This window comes from Marmota monax, unplaced genomic scaffold (assembly GCF_021218885.2).
Source record: "Marmota monax isolate L192 unplaced genomic scaffold, Marmota_monax_Labrador192_F-V1.1 WCK01_AAM20220418_F8-fsc00160, whole genome shotgun sequence".
In the NCBI taxonomy this organism is placed as follows: Eukaryota; Metazoa; Chordata; class Mammalia; order Rodentia; family Sciuridae; genus Marmota; species Marmota monax.
In genome coordinates this window covers 1,278,174-1,295,860 of record NW_026694183.1, presented here as the reverse complement: position 1 = coordinate 1,295,860, position 17,687 = coordinate 1,278,174, and the positions used below count along the sequence as shown (strand labels likewise).

At 54.3% G+C, this 17,687-nt stretch overlaps 4 protein-coding genes across 4 annotated transcripts; all 4 read right to left on the bottom strand.

Moving 5' to 3' along the window:
- Positions 1 to 604: 604 nt before the first annotated feature.
- On the bottom strand, positions 605 to 2,079 carry Cldnd2 (claudin domain containing 2). The gene is made up of 4 exons (XM_046466125.1): positions 1,796 to 2,079; positions 1,287 to 1,427; positions 920 to 1,039; positions 605 to 678 (listed from the first exon to the last, which is right to left on the bottom strand). Exons 1-4 carry the CDS (start codon positions 1,962 to 1,964, stop codon positions 605 to 607), a joined length of 504 nt encoding a protein of 167 aa, XP_046322081.1. The 5' UTR covers positions 1,965 to 2,079.
- Positions 2,080 to 4,076: 1,997 nt separating this feature from the next.
- On the bottom strand, positions 4,077 to 5,218 carry Nkg7 (natural killer cell granule protein 7). Its single transcript, XM_046466124.2, has 4 exons — positions 4,835 to 5,218; positions 4,613 to 4,759; positions 4,396 to 4,530; positions 4,077 to 4,300 (listed from the first exon to the last, which is right to left on the bottom strand). The coding sequence occupies exons 1-4, from the start codon at positions 4,989 to 4,991 to the stop codon at positions 4,242 to 4,244; spliced, it is 498 nt and encodes a 165-aa protein (XP_046322080.1). The 5' UTR covers positions 4,992 to 5,218; the 3' UTR covers positions 4,077 to 4,241.
- Positions 5,219 to 8,733: 3,515 nt separating this feature from the next.
- Positions 8,734 to 12,605, bottom strand: Lim2 (lens intrinsic membrane protein 2). The gene is made up of 4 exons (XM_046466123.2): positions 12,431 to 12,605; positions 10,326 to 10,475; positions 9,196 to 9,330; positions 8,734 to 8,985 (listed from the first exon to the last, which is right to left on the bottom strand). Exons 1-4 carry the CDS (start codon positions 12,603 to 12,605, stop codon positions 8,924 to 8,926), a joined length of 522 nt encoding a protein of 173 aa, XP_046322079.1. The 3' UTR covers positions 8,734 to 8,923.
- Positions 12,606 to 13,669: 1,064 nt separating this feature from the next.
- Positions 13,670 to 15,565, bottom strand: CUNH19orf84 (chromosome unknown C19orf84 homolog). The gene is made up of 3 exons (XM_046466122.2): positions 15,318 to 15,565; positions 15,023 to 15,127; positions 13,670 to 14,287 (listed from the first exon to the last, which is right to left on the bottom strand). Exons 1-3 carry the CDS (start codon positions 15,323 to 15,325, stop codon positions 13,777 to 13,779), a joined length of 624 nt encoding a protein of 207 aa, XP_046322078.1. The 5' UTR covers positions 15,326 to 15,565; the 3' UTR covers positions 13,670 to 13,776.
- Positions 15,566 to 17,687: the final 2,122 nt, after the last annotated feature.

The window sequence follows — 17,687 nt, the reverse complement described above, 5'->3', positions numbered from 1 at the left end:
CCGTCCCGTTACCCCGCCCCGATAGGGAACCAATCAGAAGGCCGGAGGGAGGGAGCCAATGGGAGGCGGATCCCCAGGAGAGAGGCGGGACCCGGGGCGTGGCGGGAAAGTAGGGGAAAGGTAGCGCTGCCGAGGGCGGCTCTGCCGGGAGGGACGGACTCCCTCCCGGCTTCTCTAAGCTCCTCCCGGTGTCCCTCCAGATCCTCCTTCTTCCTCCTCTCTAAATCTCCGTGCCCAGGTCCCCACCCCGTGCCCTTGTTCTACGCCTCTGAGTCCTCAGGTTCTCTCCCTGCCGGCGTTTCCCATCGCCTCCATATATCCGCGTCCACCCCTGTCTCCACTTTCCCTCTGCGTCGTCGCCATACCCTCTCCATGCGCCCACGTCCCCTCGTGGCTCCACTCCCCTGTGTCCACTCCAGCTTCGTGTTTCCATATTCGCGTCCCCTCCTCCGCTTCCGCATTCCCTCTAGGCCGTGCCCTTCTGTCCCCCCTGAGCCTCTATATACCCCCACGTCAGCGACCCCGTGGCCCTGTGTCCCCCAGAAATGCACTTGGAGCCATGGCGATAAAAGCCGTTCCTTTATTCTGTCCCAGGCAGACGCGGTTACAGGCACACGGGGAATCCACTGATGGCATCGGTGCTTTGCAGGATCATGTCCGCCAGGAGAAAGCAGAAGCCTGGCGGGAGGGAGGGGAGCGAGGGCGGGTGGAGGAAAGTGGGCCCTGGGGCCGATGACCAGGCGGGCCCGGGGGACTGGGATTTGGGGTGCCAAGGGCGTCTCTGCTGGGTCCGCGGGAGTATGGAGTGGAGTGCGTTTGGAAGTCACTGTGGGGTGTCCCGGGGTAGTGGCTGGGGAGTCTCGGGGGAGGGGGTCCTCTGGACAGTCTCTTCAACCCTCTTCCCGACTGTCCAAATTACCCGCGAGAATATAGAAGGGTAACGCCAGCCATCCCAAAAAATAGGACCAGGAGAAGAAGACGTCGTCCTTCCAGGCATTCTTCACCGTGTAGCCTATCAGGGCGGTCAGCAGCAGCAGCCCTGGGCCACGCCCGCCCGCCAGGTGAGCATGGCCAGGTGGGTCTACACCGTGGCACCACCCAGGCCACACCCCTAAGAACCGCCCCGTTGTGACCACTCCCACCCCCCCTCGAAGCCGGGCGTCGAGTCCTGCCCCTTAGTTCCTCCTGCTCCAAATACTGCCCCACTCCTTCTGCTCGTTTCCGCCCAGCTCAAGCCCCTTGGTCACTCCCAGGCCCACCCTCTGCTGGTGGCTGCTGCCTCTCACCGCTAAGGAAGAGCAAGGAGACTGTAGTCCGGGCCCGCAGCGGCTCGCCCTTGTGGCACGTAATCCGCATCCCCATCACCATGGCCACGATGCCAAAACCAGCCGTCAGCACCATGCACGCCGCGGTAACGGCCAGCGTGGCTGGGGAGAGTGGGCCGCATCAGTCCTGAGCGGGAGCTGCCCCTCCTGCGACAGCTTGGGTCGCAAGGTGGAGCTGTCCTGGCCAACAAGTCCACCCGCCAAGAGCCCAGCTTTCCCGACCCAGAGTCAGGTGTTTGGTTGGGGACCTAGAGGTCACGTCGGGATGTCGGGATGGGCGGTTAATGTCGTGGCAGGGAATCTGGTCCACAAGTGGGGGTCGGCAGTGGCCCGAGCCATGGAAGGCAGCTGGATCTGGGCCTGGAGTGAAAGGGGCGGGATGGGCACCTGCTCTTGGGCCCGGCTTTTGTGTCTGGGGCTGTCTGGGGGGCTCACAAGTGTGGTCTGACATCTGGGAGGGCGGGCCTCACTCTGGCAGGGGATGTTGGAGCAGGTGTTTTTGGTGCATTCCTGCCACAGGCCACTGTGGCCCTGGTGGTGGCGGGTCCAGTAGTTGGTGGCAGTGGACAGCACCGTGAGGACGTTGGCCAAGATGGTGAGCAAAGTGCCCCCGCTCTGAAGGCTCCGCTTCACCCCCATGCCAAGGAGGCTGCTGCCAAGGACCACACAGGCAGGATTGGCCACACCCCAGAGGCCGTGCTTCAGGATGTCTCTCGCCCCCAGCACCCCTTTCTGGGGCCGCTACTCCTGGGAACCTGAAGACTCCCTTCCTTTAGACCCCCACGCCCCAGGTCCCTCCCTTAGTAACTCTGCCTGGGGACCCACTGCCCCTCCCCCCAGACCCTCAGTCCTCCCTGCCCAAGCCTTCCAACTAGGGACTTTGAGACCCCCCTATGGAGGCCCCTGGCCTCAGCTCTGCTCCAGAACCTCTTCCCAGGGGCCTTCCTCCACAGGTGGAATGTCCTTTCAACCCGCCCAGTGTCCTTCCCACCCAAGTGACTCACACTCAGCTCCCTGGGGCTTCTTAGACTCGGAGCCCAGAGGGGTGGGGGAAGGGAGACTGGGTGTCTGTGAGGCAGCCAAAGTTCCAGAACTCCCTCCCTCAGCAGCCATTTAAAGGAATACCCCCACCCCTTCCCACATTCCACACACTGGCCAGCAACCCTCTCATCCACAGGCCTAGGGGTAGGGGAGCTTGAGAGCCACCACGTGGGAGATCAAGTCCTTTGAGAAATTTCTCTTCCCTTGACATTCAAGGCACCCCAGGAACTGGGGTCTGCGGCAGCTCTCCAGCTGTGCCCCTCTCAGACCACATGTGGGCTCAGGACGCTGGCATCTCCTCCACTGCCCTTGTCAGCGCTGCTGTCCCCTGAGGCGCCATCCTGCACCTCTTTCCAGGTGGGCCTCCTCACTCCCCCAGCTGGCACCTGATATTCTGAGAACAACCCCAAATCCATCTCCAACATCTTCTGAGACCCCAGACCAGTCCTCACCTGCTCCTGGCTGTCCCCCAGGACCTCACACTCAGCCACATCCCAACGGAGCTCAGAGGCTTCCACCAAACTTGGGATGGACCCACCAACCCACCCAGTTCATCAGGCAGAGCCCTGGACACTGTCCAGGCCCCTGCATCTGCCAGGGTCATTCCCTCTTTTCCATCTTGGGCCCTGATCCAGCTCAGGCCCCATCCCTTCCCCTCTCCTATCACCTCCCTAACCTCCAGGCCTCACTTCCATGTTCCCAGATGAATCTTTCTGGCACTTAGGGACACTGTCTCTCCCTTGCTCACAAATTTCTCCTAACTCCAGATCACCCTGAGGAGAAAGCCCACTGTGGCATCAGAGGTCCCCAGATCCCATCTGTTTCTCTGTTCTCTCTCCCTCTCTATTCCACATTCTGGCCACAGAACATCATTCTCCATCCCCAGAAAACTTCTGGACTTCCTATTGCCTGCATCTTTGGGTCCCTCTACCTAGAAATTACCCTGTCTTGGCCCTCAAGAAGTTCCTAAATGCCTTTTCCCCTCAAGAGTTCATCTCTGCACTTGTACCAGAGGACTGGTCTTCCTGTCACCTTCCTGCTCCCATGGGTAAACCCAGGGCCTTGCACATGCTAGCAAACATCCCACCACGGAGCTACATTCCCAGATCCTTTTAAAATTTTATGTAAAAATCCCCCGGCACTTCCTCCTGGTCTTGCTAAGTTGCCCAGGCTAGTCTTGAACTGCCTCTCCTCTTCTCACGGAGCCCCTGTTGGGCAGGAACTGGGTCTGACATGTCAGTGACCCTAGCATGGCCCAGCAAAGGAGAGAGAAGAGTAAAAAGCTAGCTAAAGGGGAAAGGACACAGAAGAAATGAGAAAGGGAGAAAGAAGAGCGTTAGAACCAGGTGCAGAGGCGCACAGCTATCATCCTAGCAACTCGGGAGGCTGAGGCAGGAGGATCACAAGCTCCAGACCGGTCTGGGCAGCTTAGTGAGGCCCTATCTCAAAAGAAAAAAGGGCTGAGCTCAGTGATACAGTGCCCCTGGGTTCAATCCCCAGTGCAAAGAAAGAAAGAAAAGGAAAGCACTAGAGAAAGAAAGCAGGAGACACACTTGGGACGTATTGAGCCTGTGCCCACATTGAGCCTGTGCCCAGAAGCACCCTGCAGGCAGGTCTGGCCAGCTCTCACCCACCCTGGACACCCACTGTCGCCCACCAAGGAGCCAATGTGGGGCTGGTTTCCATCTTGACTGAATTAATCTTGAAATATCAGAACTCAGCAAATTTTTATTGAATGAATGAAGACATAATAAATGAAGGGGGAAGGGCTGGGAGAGAGGGATAAAGGCAGAGTCAGGCATTCGTTCCAGCAGCTTCTGATGATGCCTTCAGAGAACAGCGCCCCAGACTCATCCTGGTATTCTCGCCTTCCACTCACAAGCTTTCATAGCCGGGCTGCTGGGCACCACGGTGAGCACCTAGACTCAGGGCACCTGGGGTGGCCAGAGAGAATTAAGCACTTCCTCCTGCTTTGCACCCTCACTGTTTCTAGCTGGGCCTCCCCAGCTCCCCAGGGCTGGGTGGTTACCTGCACAAAGCCAGAGGATGGCTGAGACCCAACCCAGGTAGAAGGACCAGGAAAAGAAGGTCTGGATCTGGGGGTGTTGAGGCTGGGCCCACCTCTCTCCTGTGTACACAGCCATGGCCACCACCAAGGAGAGAGCTGGGGGCAAGGAGCAGAGAGAGATGGTTCAGGCCTCTGGAGGAGCTCACAGGCTTCGAAGCCCAAACCCTTCCCAGAGTACCTGCAGCAAAGGCTGTGATGGTTGAGACCAGAGGGCCGCGGCCTGGGGCAGACAAGGAAGGGATACAGGACAGGACCAGGAAGCCCACCGACACCAGGCCCCACACAGCAGCCAGGATGCAGAAGCTCTGGGTCACGTGGATGGAAGCTGGATGCAGATGAGACTTCTGAGTGTCCATTCCCCACCGGCCATCCTCCCACATGAGAGCCCTCTCCCCCTTACCTGCTACTGTCTCCCAATGTCCCGATGGCCAGAGGCCTGAGTGAGCAGAGGAGGTGGGTCCCATGGCCACGAACCAAAAATCGGTGCTCAGAGCAACCAGGGAGGCTATCAAGCCCAGGGAGCCAGCAAGCAGGGCCAGAGACCGGCAGGGCTCCATGGGGTGAGTGCTGGGTTTCTGGGCTCCAGGCAATGAAAAGGTTTCAGACCCAGGCTGCAGACTTGGAGAGAGGAGGAACTGTGTGCCCAAACTCCTGGGTTCTCTGAGCTCCAGAAGAAGCCAGCACGCAGCAGAATCTGCTAGGTGCCTTGTGCAACCTCAGAAGAGGCCAGGCTGTTTTCTCGCAGTTCCCATCAGCTGACTCTTCCTGAGTTGCACATACAACCAAGCCCGCCCTCCCCGGCAAGGCTGGGCTCCCTCCTGTCGTGTGTGGAGGGCGGGCACTGGGGGTGTCAAAGCATTGGTGGTTTAGCTGGTGGCTTAGAACTTGTGTCTTTGTGGCAGGTTCTATACCTCCCACCCTTGGAACCCTTAACACCAGAGATAGCTTCCTGGAAGGGGTGAGAAAGAGAGACTTGGGGGCCCGGAGGAGGTGGGAGGTGGCCAATCAGGCTCTGGTGTGAGTTAAATGGGAGGGGAGTTGCGGCTGGAGGGGACAGTTGGTGACCTGTCATGCTTTCCTGTGGTTTTGTAACCTTCTATTCTGGGAAAGGAGGGCCCCAACTCCAGGGAGGGTCTCCACCAAAGGAAGGGACTAGGGGGCCAGAACTAGACTCCAGGTCCAGGGCTGAAATTTATACCTGGGGCAGGCAAATGGGGTGGAGAGCTAGCATTCTGAAAGGCCATGGAGAGGAAGACCCGCCCACATCCTCATCTGATAAATGAGAGGCAACTCTGCCTGGTGGTGGGTTCTTCAGCATGGGGGCGGCAGGTGCATGGGCAGTGGGGACAAAGATGTCAGGGCCGGCCTCTGGCCTCTCAGCATCAGGTCCTGGACAACACCTCACCTGGGAGGCGGAAGTGCCACAGCCCAGGGAGAAGGCCCAGGAACACCTTCCTCCTATGAATGGGGGAATGGCCTGGAAGGGGACATTGGTCATGACAATGAACTGGGCCAGCTGTCCCAGGACGGCTGGAGAATGGAGAGAACAAGAAATGTCCCAGGAGGCTAGCTTCTCTGCTCAATTTGTAGGCCCCATCTCTGCTCAGGTCCCCACCAGTGAGGCAAGTGGGTGCTCCTGAGAACAAGGACAGGCCTGCAGACATGGGTGAAGGTCATCATGAGCAGGAGGGTCACCAGCACAAACATACAGACAGGTCTGTGGCAAGGAGCAGCCAGACAGCTTCAGGAAGTCGGGGCTACTGGTGGGTGGTGAGCACAGAGGCCACCTGTGACAGTGACCCCATCATAACCCCAGTTCCAGCTCCAAATTCAACCGCAGCCCCAAACCCAGCCCCTCTAGCTCCTCCCTGCCCACCTGTCACCCTCATCTTCACCTCCAGGTCCAAGCCCACACCCCTGTTTCTCCTTCCCTCAAGTGAGCACCCTGACATCCAGGCCTGCCGCATACACACAGGTGAGTGGTACCTGGCCCCAGCAAATCCCCGCACATGTGAGCATCCCAGGCTGGGCCCAGGCTGGGGACACACACCTTGAGCCAGCGGGGGCAGGTGGAGGTCAGGAAGAAGAGCACAAAGGCAGGAGAGCCAAATGTGACCTTGAACAGGAGGTTGGTCTGAGGTGGCCAGAGGGGAAACCAGGCTGGTTTTGAAGCTTTTCCTGAGAGTGCACATGAGTTCCTTGCTTGTCCACACTGTCAAACTGCTGGTTTCCTTAGATCTCTACCTGTCTATCTAAGTGCTGCCAGTTTTTCTGAGTCACCCCGGGTCTCTCCAGGCCTTTCCTGCCTCTTCAGGCTCGAGCACTCCTTAGCAGCCCCCAACCATACAGAACACCCACCCAGCGTCATCACTCAGGGGTCTTCTGTGAAGGGTCTGCTCGACCCACTCTGGCCACACAGAGAGCTGCTCTTGGCTCTATTGGTATTGATTCTGTCTTCAGGGCCAATGCCCCCTGCCTCAAATCCCAAGGCTCCACCTGCACCCAAGACCCTCCTCCCGTGCCTCACACTTCTACTCTTTTATTTGGTATATCCAAAGTCTCTCTCCTTCCACTACTTTCCATGTTTTTTTCAGACTTCAAGAAGTTATTTCTGTCTTAACAGGAATAAGATCTTATTGATTTAGGGGCCCAAAATTGAGAATACAGCATTGCACAAGGCATGTAGGACCCTGATTGTCCCCGAACCTACATTATATCATACATTCCATTGAAGAAGTGAATGCCTGCACCTGGCCAGAGAATTGGCACCATTCAAATCGTGTCTTCACAAAACTGCATCTGAACCCTGTGCAGAGCAGATTTCCGCAGGGGTTGGGGAGGGGAGACCAGGCCAGGAGGCTGCCTAGGAGGCTGTGGCAATGTCAGGTGGGGACAATTAAGGCTTGGACCAGGTGGTAACTGTGGATGGACAAGAAGGAGCCAAAATGCAGATACATTTTTAAAGGTAGAGTCAACATAATAATGCTGATCTATGAGCAAATATGCTCATAGATTAGATGTTGGATGTGACAGAAAGAAGGGACTGAGAGCTGGGCGTGGTGGCTCCCACCTGTAATCCCAGTGGCTTGGGAGGCTTGAGGCAGGAAGATCTCAAGTTTGAGGCTAGCCTCAGCAACTTAGTGAGACCCTGTCTCAAAATGAAAAGAGAAAAGGCTGGGGATGTGCTTAGTGGTTAAATATCCCTGCGTCCAATCCCTGGGAAGGAAAGAAAAAAGTAAGAAGGAAGGAAGGAAGGAAGGAAGGAAGGAAGGAAGGAAGGGTGGAGGGAGGAAGGAAGGAAGGAAGGAAGGAAGGAGGGAGGAAGGGTGGGGAGGACTGATGATCTGCAACGTTCTTGTCTTGAGCAACTATGTAAAAATGGAGTTGTCATTTTCTAAGAAGGGGAGAGCATGAGAGGAGCACTTGTGTGGGGGGGTGGAGAGACAGAGAGAGAGAGAGAGAGATGGAGGGAGGGAGGAACTTATTTTTAGACCTGTGACATTTGAGATGTCTCTTCTTTTCAAGTGGAAATGTTGAGTCAGTAGCTGGAGGTCTGATTCTGGAGTTATAACTATATCATTATTATTGCCCAATAAGCCCTTATAAATACGATTACTGAAATAAGCCTCAGTAAATATTTGTACCTACATAGGCCCCAATACATTATTATTACAGAAGGCCTCAACTGCCATTATTATCAGAGGAAGCCTCTATAAATACAGTATTGTTTTTTGAGGAGGCTCCAATAAATAACACGTTAGGGAATAAGCTCCTATTCACATAACATTTATTCGCATAGGCTGTAATAAAAATGCTTATTATTAGAATCCACCTCACTAACTAGTCTCCTGTGGTTGGCATCTGTTTACTAAATGAACTAATGAGTGGGTGAATGAAGAGAAGTCAGGTTCATCAACGGTGCAAGCTCCGAGTGTGGTGTTTCTAGCTGGAGGAGCCCCTGCCAGGGCGGGAGAGGAGACTGGGGGAGCCCACAGGGACTGGGGGTGGCTTGCCAGGGAGGCTGTTTTCTCTCTCACCTTTTCATTGATCCTGTTATCTGACACATCCATGACTAACTCCTGGGTGAGACCACGTGATGTATCTCTGTCCCCAAACTTACAGAAATGGAGAGGGCCGGGCCTCCTTAATACGGCACCCCTACCTCACACCCACCGACCACACTCACCTCTGCTTCTTTTCACCTCCAAAGATTCACACTGCGGTAGTTTCACGTCAGTTTTATTAGACCCCAAAATGTCACTCTAAAGGATATTGTTTCTCTAACAACGGCCCGGCAGGTTGGGGATTGGGTCACCTCCACTGCCCGTCGCCAGGCCCTGTTCTTCTTCCTTCCCCTCAGGACACAGGAGTCAGAGGCCCCTTCCCCGAGTCTGGGACTGAGCCCCACATCCCCCCAGGAACCAGGATTTCAGGCCTCCAGACCCTCCTCCTCTCCAGTGACCTCACTGTAACTGGGCTGACGTTGGGCTCAGCGGGGCGTGGACAGGCGCCGGCACTCATGCATGCGGTAGGCACACATGTAGAAAATCCCTGCGGGAAGGGATCCCAGTGGACCTGCAGACCCCTCCCAAGCCCCCACACTCCTTCCCTCCATCCCTGGGTGGCCACAGGCCCCAGGCCCCTCAGGCCTGGAGTCTGCCTGCAGATCAGGACTGTGGGGTGCATGGGGAACACCCCAGCATCTCGCCCCCACCCCGAGTGCCCACCCTGTCCCGGACATCGACCTTCCCACCCTGGTACCTGCAAAGAAGGTCATGAGCAGGGCTACCCAGCCCAGGATGTAAGACCAGGAAAAGCGCCAGTCCCCGAAGCGGCGGCCTAGGAAGCTGACCGTGACTCCCGTGTAAATGGCCAAGGCCAACAGCACGAAGAGGGCTGGGGAGAGAGGATGGTGAGGACGGCCCAGGGGGGCTGGGTGTGGGGTGGGCAGGGGGCTGCCGCCGGGGGAGGGGCAGAGGTCAGGGAAGGCAGGATGGGGGAAGGGAGAAGGGTGTGCATGGGGCTGGAGAACTGGGGCAGGGGGGCAGTGTACACACAGGAGGGAGGTCGAATCCCTGAGAGCCCCTGAGTAACAGGACTCTCTTTGTCATTCCTGAGCCCGTGGGCCACACCTGAGTTCACATCCGTGACTCAGGAAGCCGCTCACCAGGAGAGCGCCTGGGGCTGGAGCTCTGAGCCCCTTGATGTCAACACAACCCCTTGGGGAGCAGCGGGGGCTGGAGGTCAGGCCCCACTCATGGCCAGTTGTTCTGTCAAGCAAGCCTGAGTAAAACCCATGAGTCTGCCTGCAGATCAGGACTGTGGGGTGCCTGGGGAACCTGTCTGATCCTGCTGTAAGCAGAGCACTTTCCTGAGTTCTACGAGTTGCCCCAATATGTGTGTGTGTGTGTGTGTGTGTGTGTATTGGTCCTAGAGATTGAACCCAGGGGTGCTCCACCACTGAGCTATATCCCCAGCTCCCCACCCACCTTTTTAATTTTTATTTTAAGACAGGGTCTGGCTAAGTTTCACTGAGGCTGGCCTTGAACTTGTGATCCTCCTGCCTCAGCCTCCCCAGTCACTGGGATTACAGGGGTGTGCTGCTCTTCCCTCCAATACATTTCAGGAACCCTTGGATTTGTAGTCAGCTGGTCAGAAGTACAGTTGGCCTGGGAGCTGTGACCAGGAGCTGTGACCCTAACCTGTGGAGTGGTTAAGCCAGAAGTAAAGTGCACCACGTGGTGTCAGATGTGACTGGAATCAGAACTGAGGGTTCTCAGTGGAGGGGGGCGGTTGAGAAGTCGGTTTGGGGAGTGGGTTGCCATTAGGGGGCAGAGCTGGGAATGAGGGGGAGCTGGGAGTTGGAAGGGGGGAGGGGAGGGCTCACTCACTGGAGGCAAAAAACATGATGCCCGCGGAGAAGGGCCGCGACAGGCGGGTGAAGGCGGACTGCTGCGCAAAGGCCAGGATGCCCATGACGATGCCCGAGGTGGCGCACAGAGCGGACAGGATCATGAAGGCCCGGGTGGCATTCCAGTAGGCTGTGGGAACACCCAGGTCACTCCCAGGCCGCTCTAGCAGGGACCCTGCTTCCCTGGGACAGGACATCTCGCCCTCTCCGTGACCCCAGCCAGCTGCCCTGGGCTTCTCGGCAGACGCCTTCCTTTCCACCTGGCAAGCTCCTCCTCATCCTCCTGTCTCTCAAGACCTCCTCTGAGAAGGTCCTTCGCCTCCGGGCATCACGCTCGCCCGCTGTTCAGGGTCCTGATTTCTCCCTGAGGACAGGGACTGTGTTGATTCTTGCCGTGAACAACCTCAGCCCAGGTTTGGTTTGCACACGGGTCTGGAGAAATGTTTGTTGAACGAGCGGTGAGTTCAGATTCTCCGAGCCCTCCTGCTCTCTCGGAGCCCTCTTCCATTTCCTCAGGCCCCTCGCTCATCTCCAAAGTCCTGTTCATTTACTTTAACCTTGTCCACAATGCCTGTCTGTTCCCACCAAATTTTCAGCTCTGTGAAGACAGGGCCTTGCTACCAGGGCCCTAGTACTGTCTCCCACTCCTTATCTTCAACCAGCAACTGGGTTAGGCACCCAGGAAGCAAGTCAAGGGCTCCTGCTCTTAAATTGGGGGAGCAAATTACGGCCGATTCAAGTCAAGTCAGCTGTTTTGACAAATACCCAAGAATCCATGCAAGTGGCTGTCCCTGGTTTTGTGGCCCCAAGGATGTCAAAGGAACTGGAGACCTGCACTAAACCTGGCAGGGGTGAGCTGAGGAGGCAACTCAGAGCAGCCCATCACAGAGGGCCCAGGATGAAGTGGGAGGGATGGAAGGGGTCACCAAGGGTCAGCCACAAGTAAAAAGCATGTGTGGTGTCAGGCAGATGGCGTGACAAACCCTCCCACTGCTCCCCACCTCAGCGTGTCCCCCAGCAGTGGGTATTGTGCTGCCCCTCTCTCAAGGCTGACTCAGCAAAGGGGTCTGCGAAATCTCCCTGCCACAGAGGAGAATTCGGTAAGGATGCGCCCCTCAGAGGATGTTTGACTATTCACAGTCAAATCTCTCTATTCACACACACCCTTGACCTGCCCTCCTGGCGGTGCTGGGAGACAGCAGGGGCTTAACCCACACAAAGTGTTAAGAATAGCACGTTGGACACAGTAAGCACTCAATAAATGCAGGCTGCTACTATTACTACTATTAGTACTATTAGTAACTATAGTATTAGTTAAATAACATTAACTATTATGTAATGTATTACAATTACATATTATTAATTTATATTATATACTTCAAATCTATCAAATGTAATGTGTTATTAAAATAATTTGTATGCATAAGACACACTATATAATTTTTGGATATGATAGACTATTATTCTATGTAATATACTATACATCTATATGTGCATCTCTCTGTATGTCTGTGTGCAAGGTGGCCTGGCATGCAGTAATAAAGTACATCATCCAGTATTCAGCACCTGTACAGCTTCTCTGCCTCCCAGGTCCTAACATGATTATTGGTCCATAGTAGATATTTATTTGTATATTATTATTATTATTACCAAGGATTGCATGTAGGGGTGCATAACCATTGAGCTACAACCCCCAGCCCCTTTTCATTTTTAGACAGGGTCTTGCTAATCTTCTGAGGCTGCCTTTGAACTTGCAATCCTCCTGCCTTGGCCTCCCGAGCCTCTGGGATGACAGGACTGCATCACCACTAAACCCACTTGTAGCAGATATTTATAAAATGTTGTTCAGGCAACCCCAGCTCCAGCTGCTGTGCCTGACACCTCTTTGTTTCAGGAAATGCCACCTCCTAGCCTAACCTCCACACTAATACATCCTGCCCCTGCAGCTAGAAAACAATCCTGAAATCCTGATTCTGCCCCTCCGAGCCCAGTGGCTGTGGGCCTGTGGTCCCTTTTCCTTAAAGCCGGAGGATCTCCCTCCGGAACACCCCCCCGCGGCGGCGGGGGCTCTGTCCCAGGGCTCACCAATGCTCTCCGTCTGCAGGTAGCACTTGTGGCCCAGGCAATACCGCCACAGGCCTTGGTGAGCGAAGGACCCTGACAGCCGGTACTGCATCCAGTGGTCTGTTGCCGTGGCCACCACCAGGAGGATGGTCCCCACCCATGCACAGAAGAGGCCGCCACCCATGAAGCTGTACATGGTGATCTGCAGGGAAGGGGAGAGAGGGGGCTGGGAGCTGAGCACCTGGGTGCTGGTGGAGGAAGGGACTTGGGGAGGAGGGGAGGCCTGGGACCCCTGAGTCCTTGTGGGGAGGAAGCTGGAGTGTGGACTCCTGGTTCTGTGAGAGAAGCAGGCTGGGGGCCTGGATTCCTGGATCCCAGGGGAGGAGGGGGCTGGGGCTGGGACACCAGGTCCCTGGACAAGGTGGGGGCGGGGAGCCCAGACCTCAGGTCCTGGGGGAGGGGGCTGCAGGTCTCATGCCTGATGCCTACCTGAGTGGCAGAGCCTGCTCTGAGCCCTTCTTCTGCCACAGCCCCTCTGTGCAGACTGAGCCGAGCCAGGTCGCCGGTCTCTCTGCCCCGAGTGTCCCCCAAATCCCTTAAGCCTCCCTACACAATGGCCCCATGGCCCAGCAGCTTCCAGCAGGCAGAAGTGCAGAGGTGGCAGAGGCCTCAAATGGAATTCGCTGAAGCAGGGATCCAGGTGGCTCCTGCCCCAGCCCCTGGCCCCACTGGCCTCTCTCTGTGACCCTCCCTGGACCCTCCTCCTCCCACAGCACCCACTGGGCTAGCCTAAGCTGCGTGCACACACAACACACCAAGACGAAGTGCAGCCTTCCATTTATTGTTCAAGCAGGGCACCCTGAGCAGCAGGGGACAGTACTGGGGTACAGCTGTCTGTAGATGGAGCTGAACATGGGCGGGGGGCTGAGGCACACAGGGAATGGGGCTGGGAAGGAAGGCCGAGACTGGGCTGGGGCTGGGGATAGGGGAAGGAGCCAGTGGGTTTGGGGACAGGCATGGAGGTGTGGAGAGGCAGGGGGGAAGGGCTGAGGGATCTGGAGTGGCCTGGGAATGGCCCTGGAGGAGCCCTAGGTGCTGGTGGGCTCAGGAGCGTAGCTGCAGTTGGGGATGGTGCAGGGGACGGGACTGAGGCCATGCAGCAGGCAGGCGTGGGTGTGGACATGGATGCGAGGTCCAGGTTCAGGGCTTTCCTGACTTGGGATCCTAAGACAGGTCCCAGCTTCACCACGTGGCTCACAGGTTTGGGGGTGGGGGTGGGGTTAACAGGAGGCTAAGGGCTAAGGTCACTCTGGGCTCCAGGAAAAAATAAACTGTGGGTGACGAAGTGCTGGACCCTCCCCTGGGTCCTAATATTCTGTCTCCCAGTCCTCAGCAGCAGGTGTGGGGTCCAGGAGTGGCTCCCTCTTCCCATCCTGGGCCAGCAGGGTGGGTGGTGATGGAGGTGTCACCGGTGGGGTCTTGGGGCCAGCCCAAGGGACCCCTGCCCTGTCCCTGTCTGGTTGCTCAGCTCTCCCAGGGCCTCTTCTTGACTGGCCATGGCCCCGGGTGGGCCTGCGCGGAACACCCCACCCTCCGCGACCCCTGAACGGCCTCTTGGCTACTCCTGGCTGGGTGTGGCACGCCTGTGGGGAGCAGGAGCAGGAGGGGAAGGACTGCTGGAGGCTGTAGGCCCCCATCAGGGCACTGTGCAGGAGGTAGGAGAGGGCATCCAAGCGGATGGGAACAGTAACAGAGGCCAGGTGCTCGGGGAGTCCCAGGTGGGCTGGGTGTGGGGTGCCCACGAGCGAGGGTGGCAGGGCTGGGATGGACACAGGGGACCAGCCCTCAGCTCCAGGTGTCAGGAGGGGCAGGCTGTTCCTAGGATGACAAGAAGACAGATCAGTGGGTCTCACCTCTCTGAACTCCTCCTCCTGTCGCTGCAGGGCAGCCTCTGCACCTCCACCAGCAGCCCCCCTCTGACTTTCTCACACCCTCACTCCAGTTCCTTCTCTTTGTCCCCCCTGTTTCCTGCAGAGCGGGCCTGCAGCTGTGCCATTAATGCTCAGTTCTGACTGGCAGCTGCCTCCCTTGTGGTGCATCTTGGGCAAATCATTTCTCATTGGAACCCACATTTTCATATCAAAACATAGCTTTGGAGGCTGGGGTGTAGCTCAGCGGTAGAGGGTAGAGCACTTACTTGCCTAGCATGCCAGACTCCCTGAGTTCAATACCCAGCACTGAAGAGGTGGAAAAAGATAACCCTGGCGGCATCAAAGGAGAGTATTTAAGGGCCGAGTCTGGTGTGTGCTCAGGAAACGTGTCACTTACTTTTTTCTCAGCCCTATGGCTGCCCCAGCACCTTCAAGTTCCCTCTCGGAAATTTCTTGGACGAATATATATTTCTAGCCCTCTCCCCATTTCTAAGTTTCTGGCTCGATACCGTCACCAAAATCCCCTAAGACTCTGTTTCTATGTGATGATATCCTGATCCCCGCCCCCAACGCCCCACCAGACACTCTCTCTGGGTCGGTTCAGCCCCCACCCCCTCCCACTTTCTCTGACCCCTCTTCTCTCTGGGCCTCTGTCTCTTTCTTAGGGGTCTTAGTCTCTTACCCCTCGGATCCAGCTGGTCCGTTCTTTAGTTGTTCCATCTTCACGGGAGTCTCTTCCATCAACTTCGCGTGGATCCTTCCAGGGCTTGGGGCGGAGGGGCGGGGCCTGGGAAGAAAGAGGGCGGGGCTCTGGCCAAGTGCGCAGAGCCGGGGGCTCCAGGGGCGCCGAGCGGTGCAGCCCTGGCATCACGTTTTGACCTAGCCCCTTCCTCCCTCAGACCCAGAGGACAAGGGGTCCTTCCACCTTCTCTCTGCCTCTTTCTACAAGTGGCCTCAGGACAATCCTTCAGGACTACCTGGACATTTAGTCACTTCCTGGGCAAAGGGGAAGCTAGATGGTGGGAATCTCAGCCGCCCCAGGGTCTGGATTCCATTCTGTGCGGCCTGACTTGGTGACTTTAGGGTCTTCCTCTTCTCTTTGCCTCAGTCCGAGAACTGAGAACTAATGTTTGCCTGAGAACTGGGGCTAATGTTACATCCAGGTTCTTGTGAAACTTTCGTGATATCCCTTGATACCACGTGTGCAAAGCCGTAACACAGAGTCTGAACAGATGTCAGTCTGGAACCAATGCGTTGGCTTGTTGCTTGTCCCGGTAGTGTTTTATTGAGAAGTAATCGTCCTTCTCCTCTCCTTGAATTTAAGAAATACTTATTCAGTTCCTCCTGTGTGCTGGGCTCCAGGCTGGGAGCTGAGGACAAAAGAGCTGTGGCCACTACTCAAGAAATTGCATGCTTGTGAGGGAGAAGGACAAGACATAAATAGTTCATTTTCTGTAGGACTCATTACCTGAAGATGTGAAATCAGGGCAAGGGATGTTTAGATAAGGTCCTTAGCCAATGTTATGGTGGGAAGGCACCAGAAGACCTGGAGATTGTAAGGAACAGCCGTGCAGAGCTCTGGGTTAGAGCAAGGATAGCGCATGCAGGATTGGAAAGGAATGAGCTAGAAGAAATGATTTTTTTTTAAAATAAACGTTTGATTTTGGAACGCTTTTATATTTACAGAAAAGTTACAAAGATAATGTGGAATACCCCTATAATCCTCACCCAGCTTCTAATGTTATCATCTCTCATTGGCATGGTACATTTATCCCAACTAAGAAATAGACATGACATTAAGTGAACTCAACATTTCAGATCTCACCAGTTTTTACATCTGTGATCTGCTGCCCTTTCTCAGTCTTAGTTTTCACAACCTCAACAATTTTGTAGAGTACTGAGTCAGTCATTTTATAAAATGGAGATCTCTTTTTTGTATGTCTTAGTCTTTATTTTTGATGCCTAAAATTATCTTTACACATTTTTCCCACTTTTATTGGTGCATCATAGTTGTACATACGAGCGGAATTTGTCGTTACATGTTCGTACATGCACACATACAATCCTTAACCTTCTGAGTTTTATTTTAACATGATGGATTCTAGTTTCTCCCATTTTCTTGCAAATGCCATAATTTTATTTTTCTTTATGGCTGAATAAAACTCTATTGTATGTATATGCCACATTTTTTTAATCCACTCATCCATTGATGGACACCTAAGCTGGTTCCATAGTTTTGCTACTGTGAATTGTGCTGCTATAAACATGGGTATGCATGTACCACAGTAGTAAGATGACTTCAGTTCTTTAGGATAAATACCTCGGAGTGGTATAGCTTGGTCATATGGTGGTTCCAAGCCTAATCTTTTGAGGAACTACCATACTGATTTCCATAGTGGTTGTACTAATGTACAATCCCACCAAAAATGTAACTGTGTTCCTTTTTCTCCACATCCTCTGCACATTTATTATTTGTATTCTTGATGACTGCCCTTCTGACTAGTGTGAGATGAAATCTCAGTGTAGTTTTGATTTGCATTTCCCTAATTGCTAGTGATGTTGAACATTTTTTCATATATTTGTTGGCCATTTGTATTTCTTCCTTTGAGAAGTGTCTAATTCAATTGCCCATTTACTAATTGGGTTATCTGACTTTTTGGAGTCAAGTTTTTTGAGTTCTTTATATATTCTAGATATTAATCCTCTGTCACTAGAAACTAGCAAAGATTTTCTCCCATTCTGTAGATTATTTCTTCACATTCCAAATTGTTTCCTTTGCTGTGCAGAATTTTTAAGATTTGATACCATTTCCTGATATTATTTCCTGAGCTTTAGGGGTCCTATTGAGAAAGCCATTGCCTGTGCCCATATGCTGGAGTGTTCAACTTCCATTTTCTTCTAGCATTTATATAGTTTCTGGTCTAATTCCTAGGACTTTGACCCATTGAGTTGATTTTTGTGCAGAGTGAGAAATAAGGGTTTAATTTCATTCTTCTACAACCAGTTGTACCAGCACTGTTTAAAAAACTTTTTAAAATTTATTTTTAGTTTTATTTTTTAGTTGTTGATAGACAACTATTTTATTCATTTATATGCGGTGCTGAGAATCAAACCCAGTGCTTCACACATGCCAGGCAAGTTCACTACCGCTGAGCCTGAGCCTCAGCCCTTAAAAAGCTGTCTTTTTTCCAATGTCTGTTTTTGACATCTTTTTAAAAATACATGTATTTTTCAGTTGTAGATGGACATACTACCTTTAGTTTATTCATTTTTATGAGCTGCTGAGGATCAAACCCAGTACCTCACACTTGCAAGGTAAGTGCTCCACCACTGAGCCACAACCCCAA

Bases quoted from the DNA above. Each gene is read 5' to 3' on its own strand.
- Cldnd2 (XM_046466125.1), bottom strand. From the start codon at position 1,964: ATGGGGGTGAAGCGGAGCCTTCAGAGCGGGGGCACTTTGCTCACCATC. The intron at 1,040-1,286 runs GTGAGAGGCAGC...GGCGTGGCCCAG, and splicing joins CTCCTTGCTCTTCCTTAGCG to GGCTGCTGCTGCTGACCGCC. The intron at 679-919 runs GTAATTTGGACA...CCCTCCCGCCAG, and splicing joins ACCCTTCTATATTCTCGCGG to GCTTCTGCTTTCTCCTGGCG.
- Nkg7 (XM_046466124.2), bottom strand. From the start codon at position 4,991: ATGGAGCCCTGCCGGTCTCTGGCCCTGCTTGCTGGCTCCCTGGGCTTG. The intron at 4,531-4,612 runs GTACTCTGGGAA...CCTTGCCCCCAG, and splicing joins CATCACAGCCTTTGCTGCAG to CTCTCTCCTTGGTGGTGGCC. The intron at 4,301-4,395 runs GTAACCACCCAG...TGGCCACCCCAG, and splicing joins CATCCTCTGGCTTTGTGCAG to GTGCCCTGAGTCTAGGTGCT.
- Lim2 (XM_046466123.2), bottom strand. From the start codon at position 12,605: ATGTACAGCTTCATGGGTGGCGGCCTCTTCTGTGCATGGGTGGGGACC. The intron at 9,331-10,325 runs GTGAGTGAGCCC...CTCTCTCCCCAG, and splicing joins CATCATGTTTTTTGCCTCCA to CCCTCTTCGTGCTGTTGGCC. The intron at 8,986-9,195 runs GTACCAGGGTGG...CCCTTCCCGCAG, and splicing joins GCTCATGACCTTCTTTGCAG to GGATTTTCTACATGTGTGCC.
- CUNH19orf84 (XM_046466122.2), bottom strand. The intron at 14,288-15,022 runs GTAAGAGACTAA...TTGTCATCCTAG, and splicing joins GGACCAGCTGGATCCGAGGG to GAACAGCCTGCCCCTCCTGA.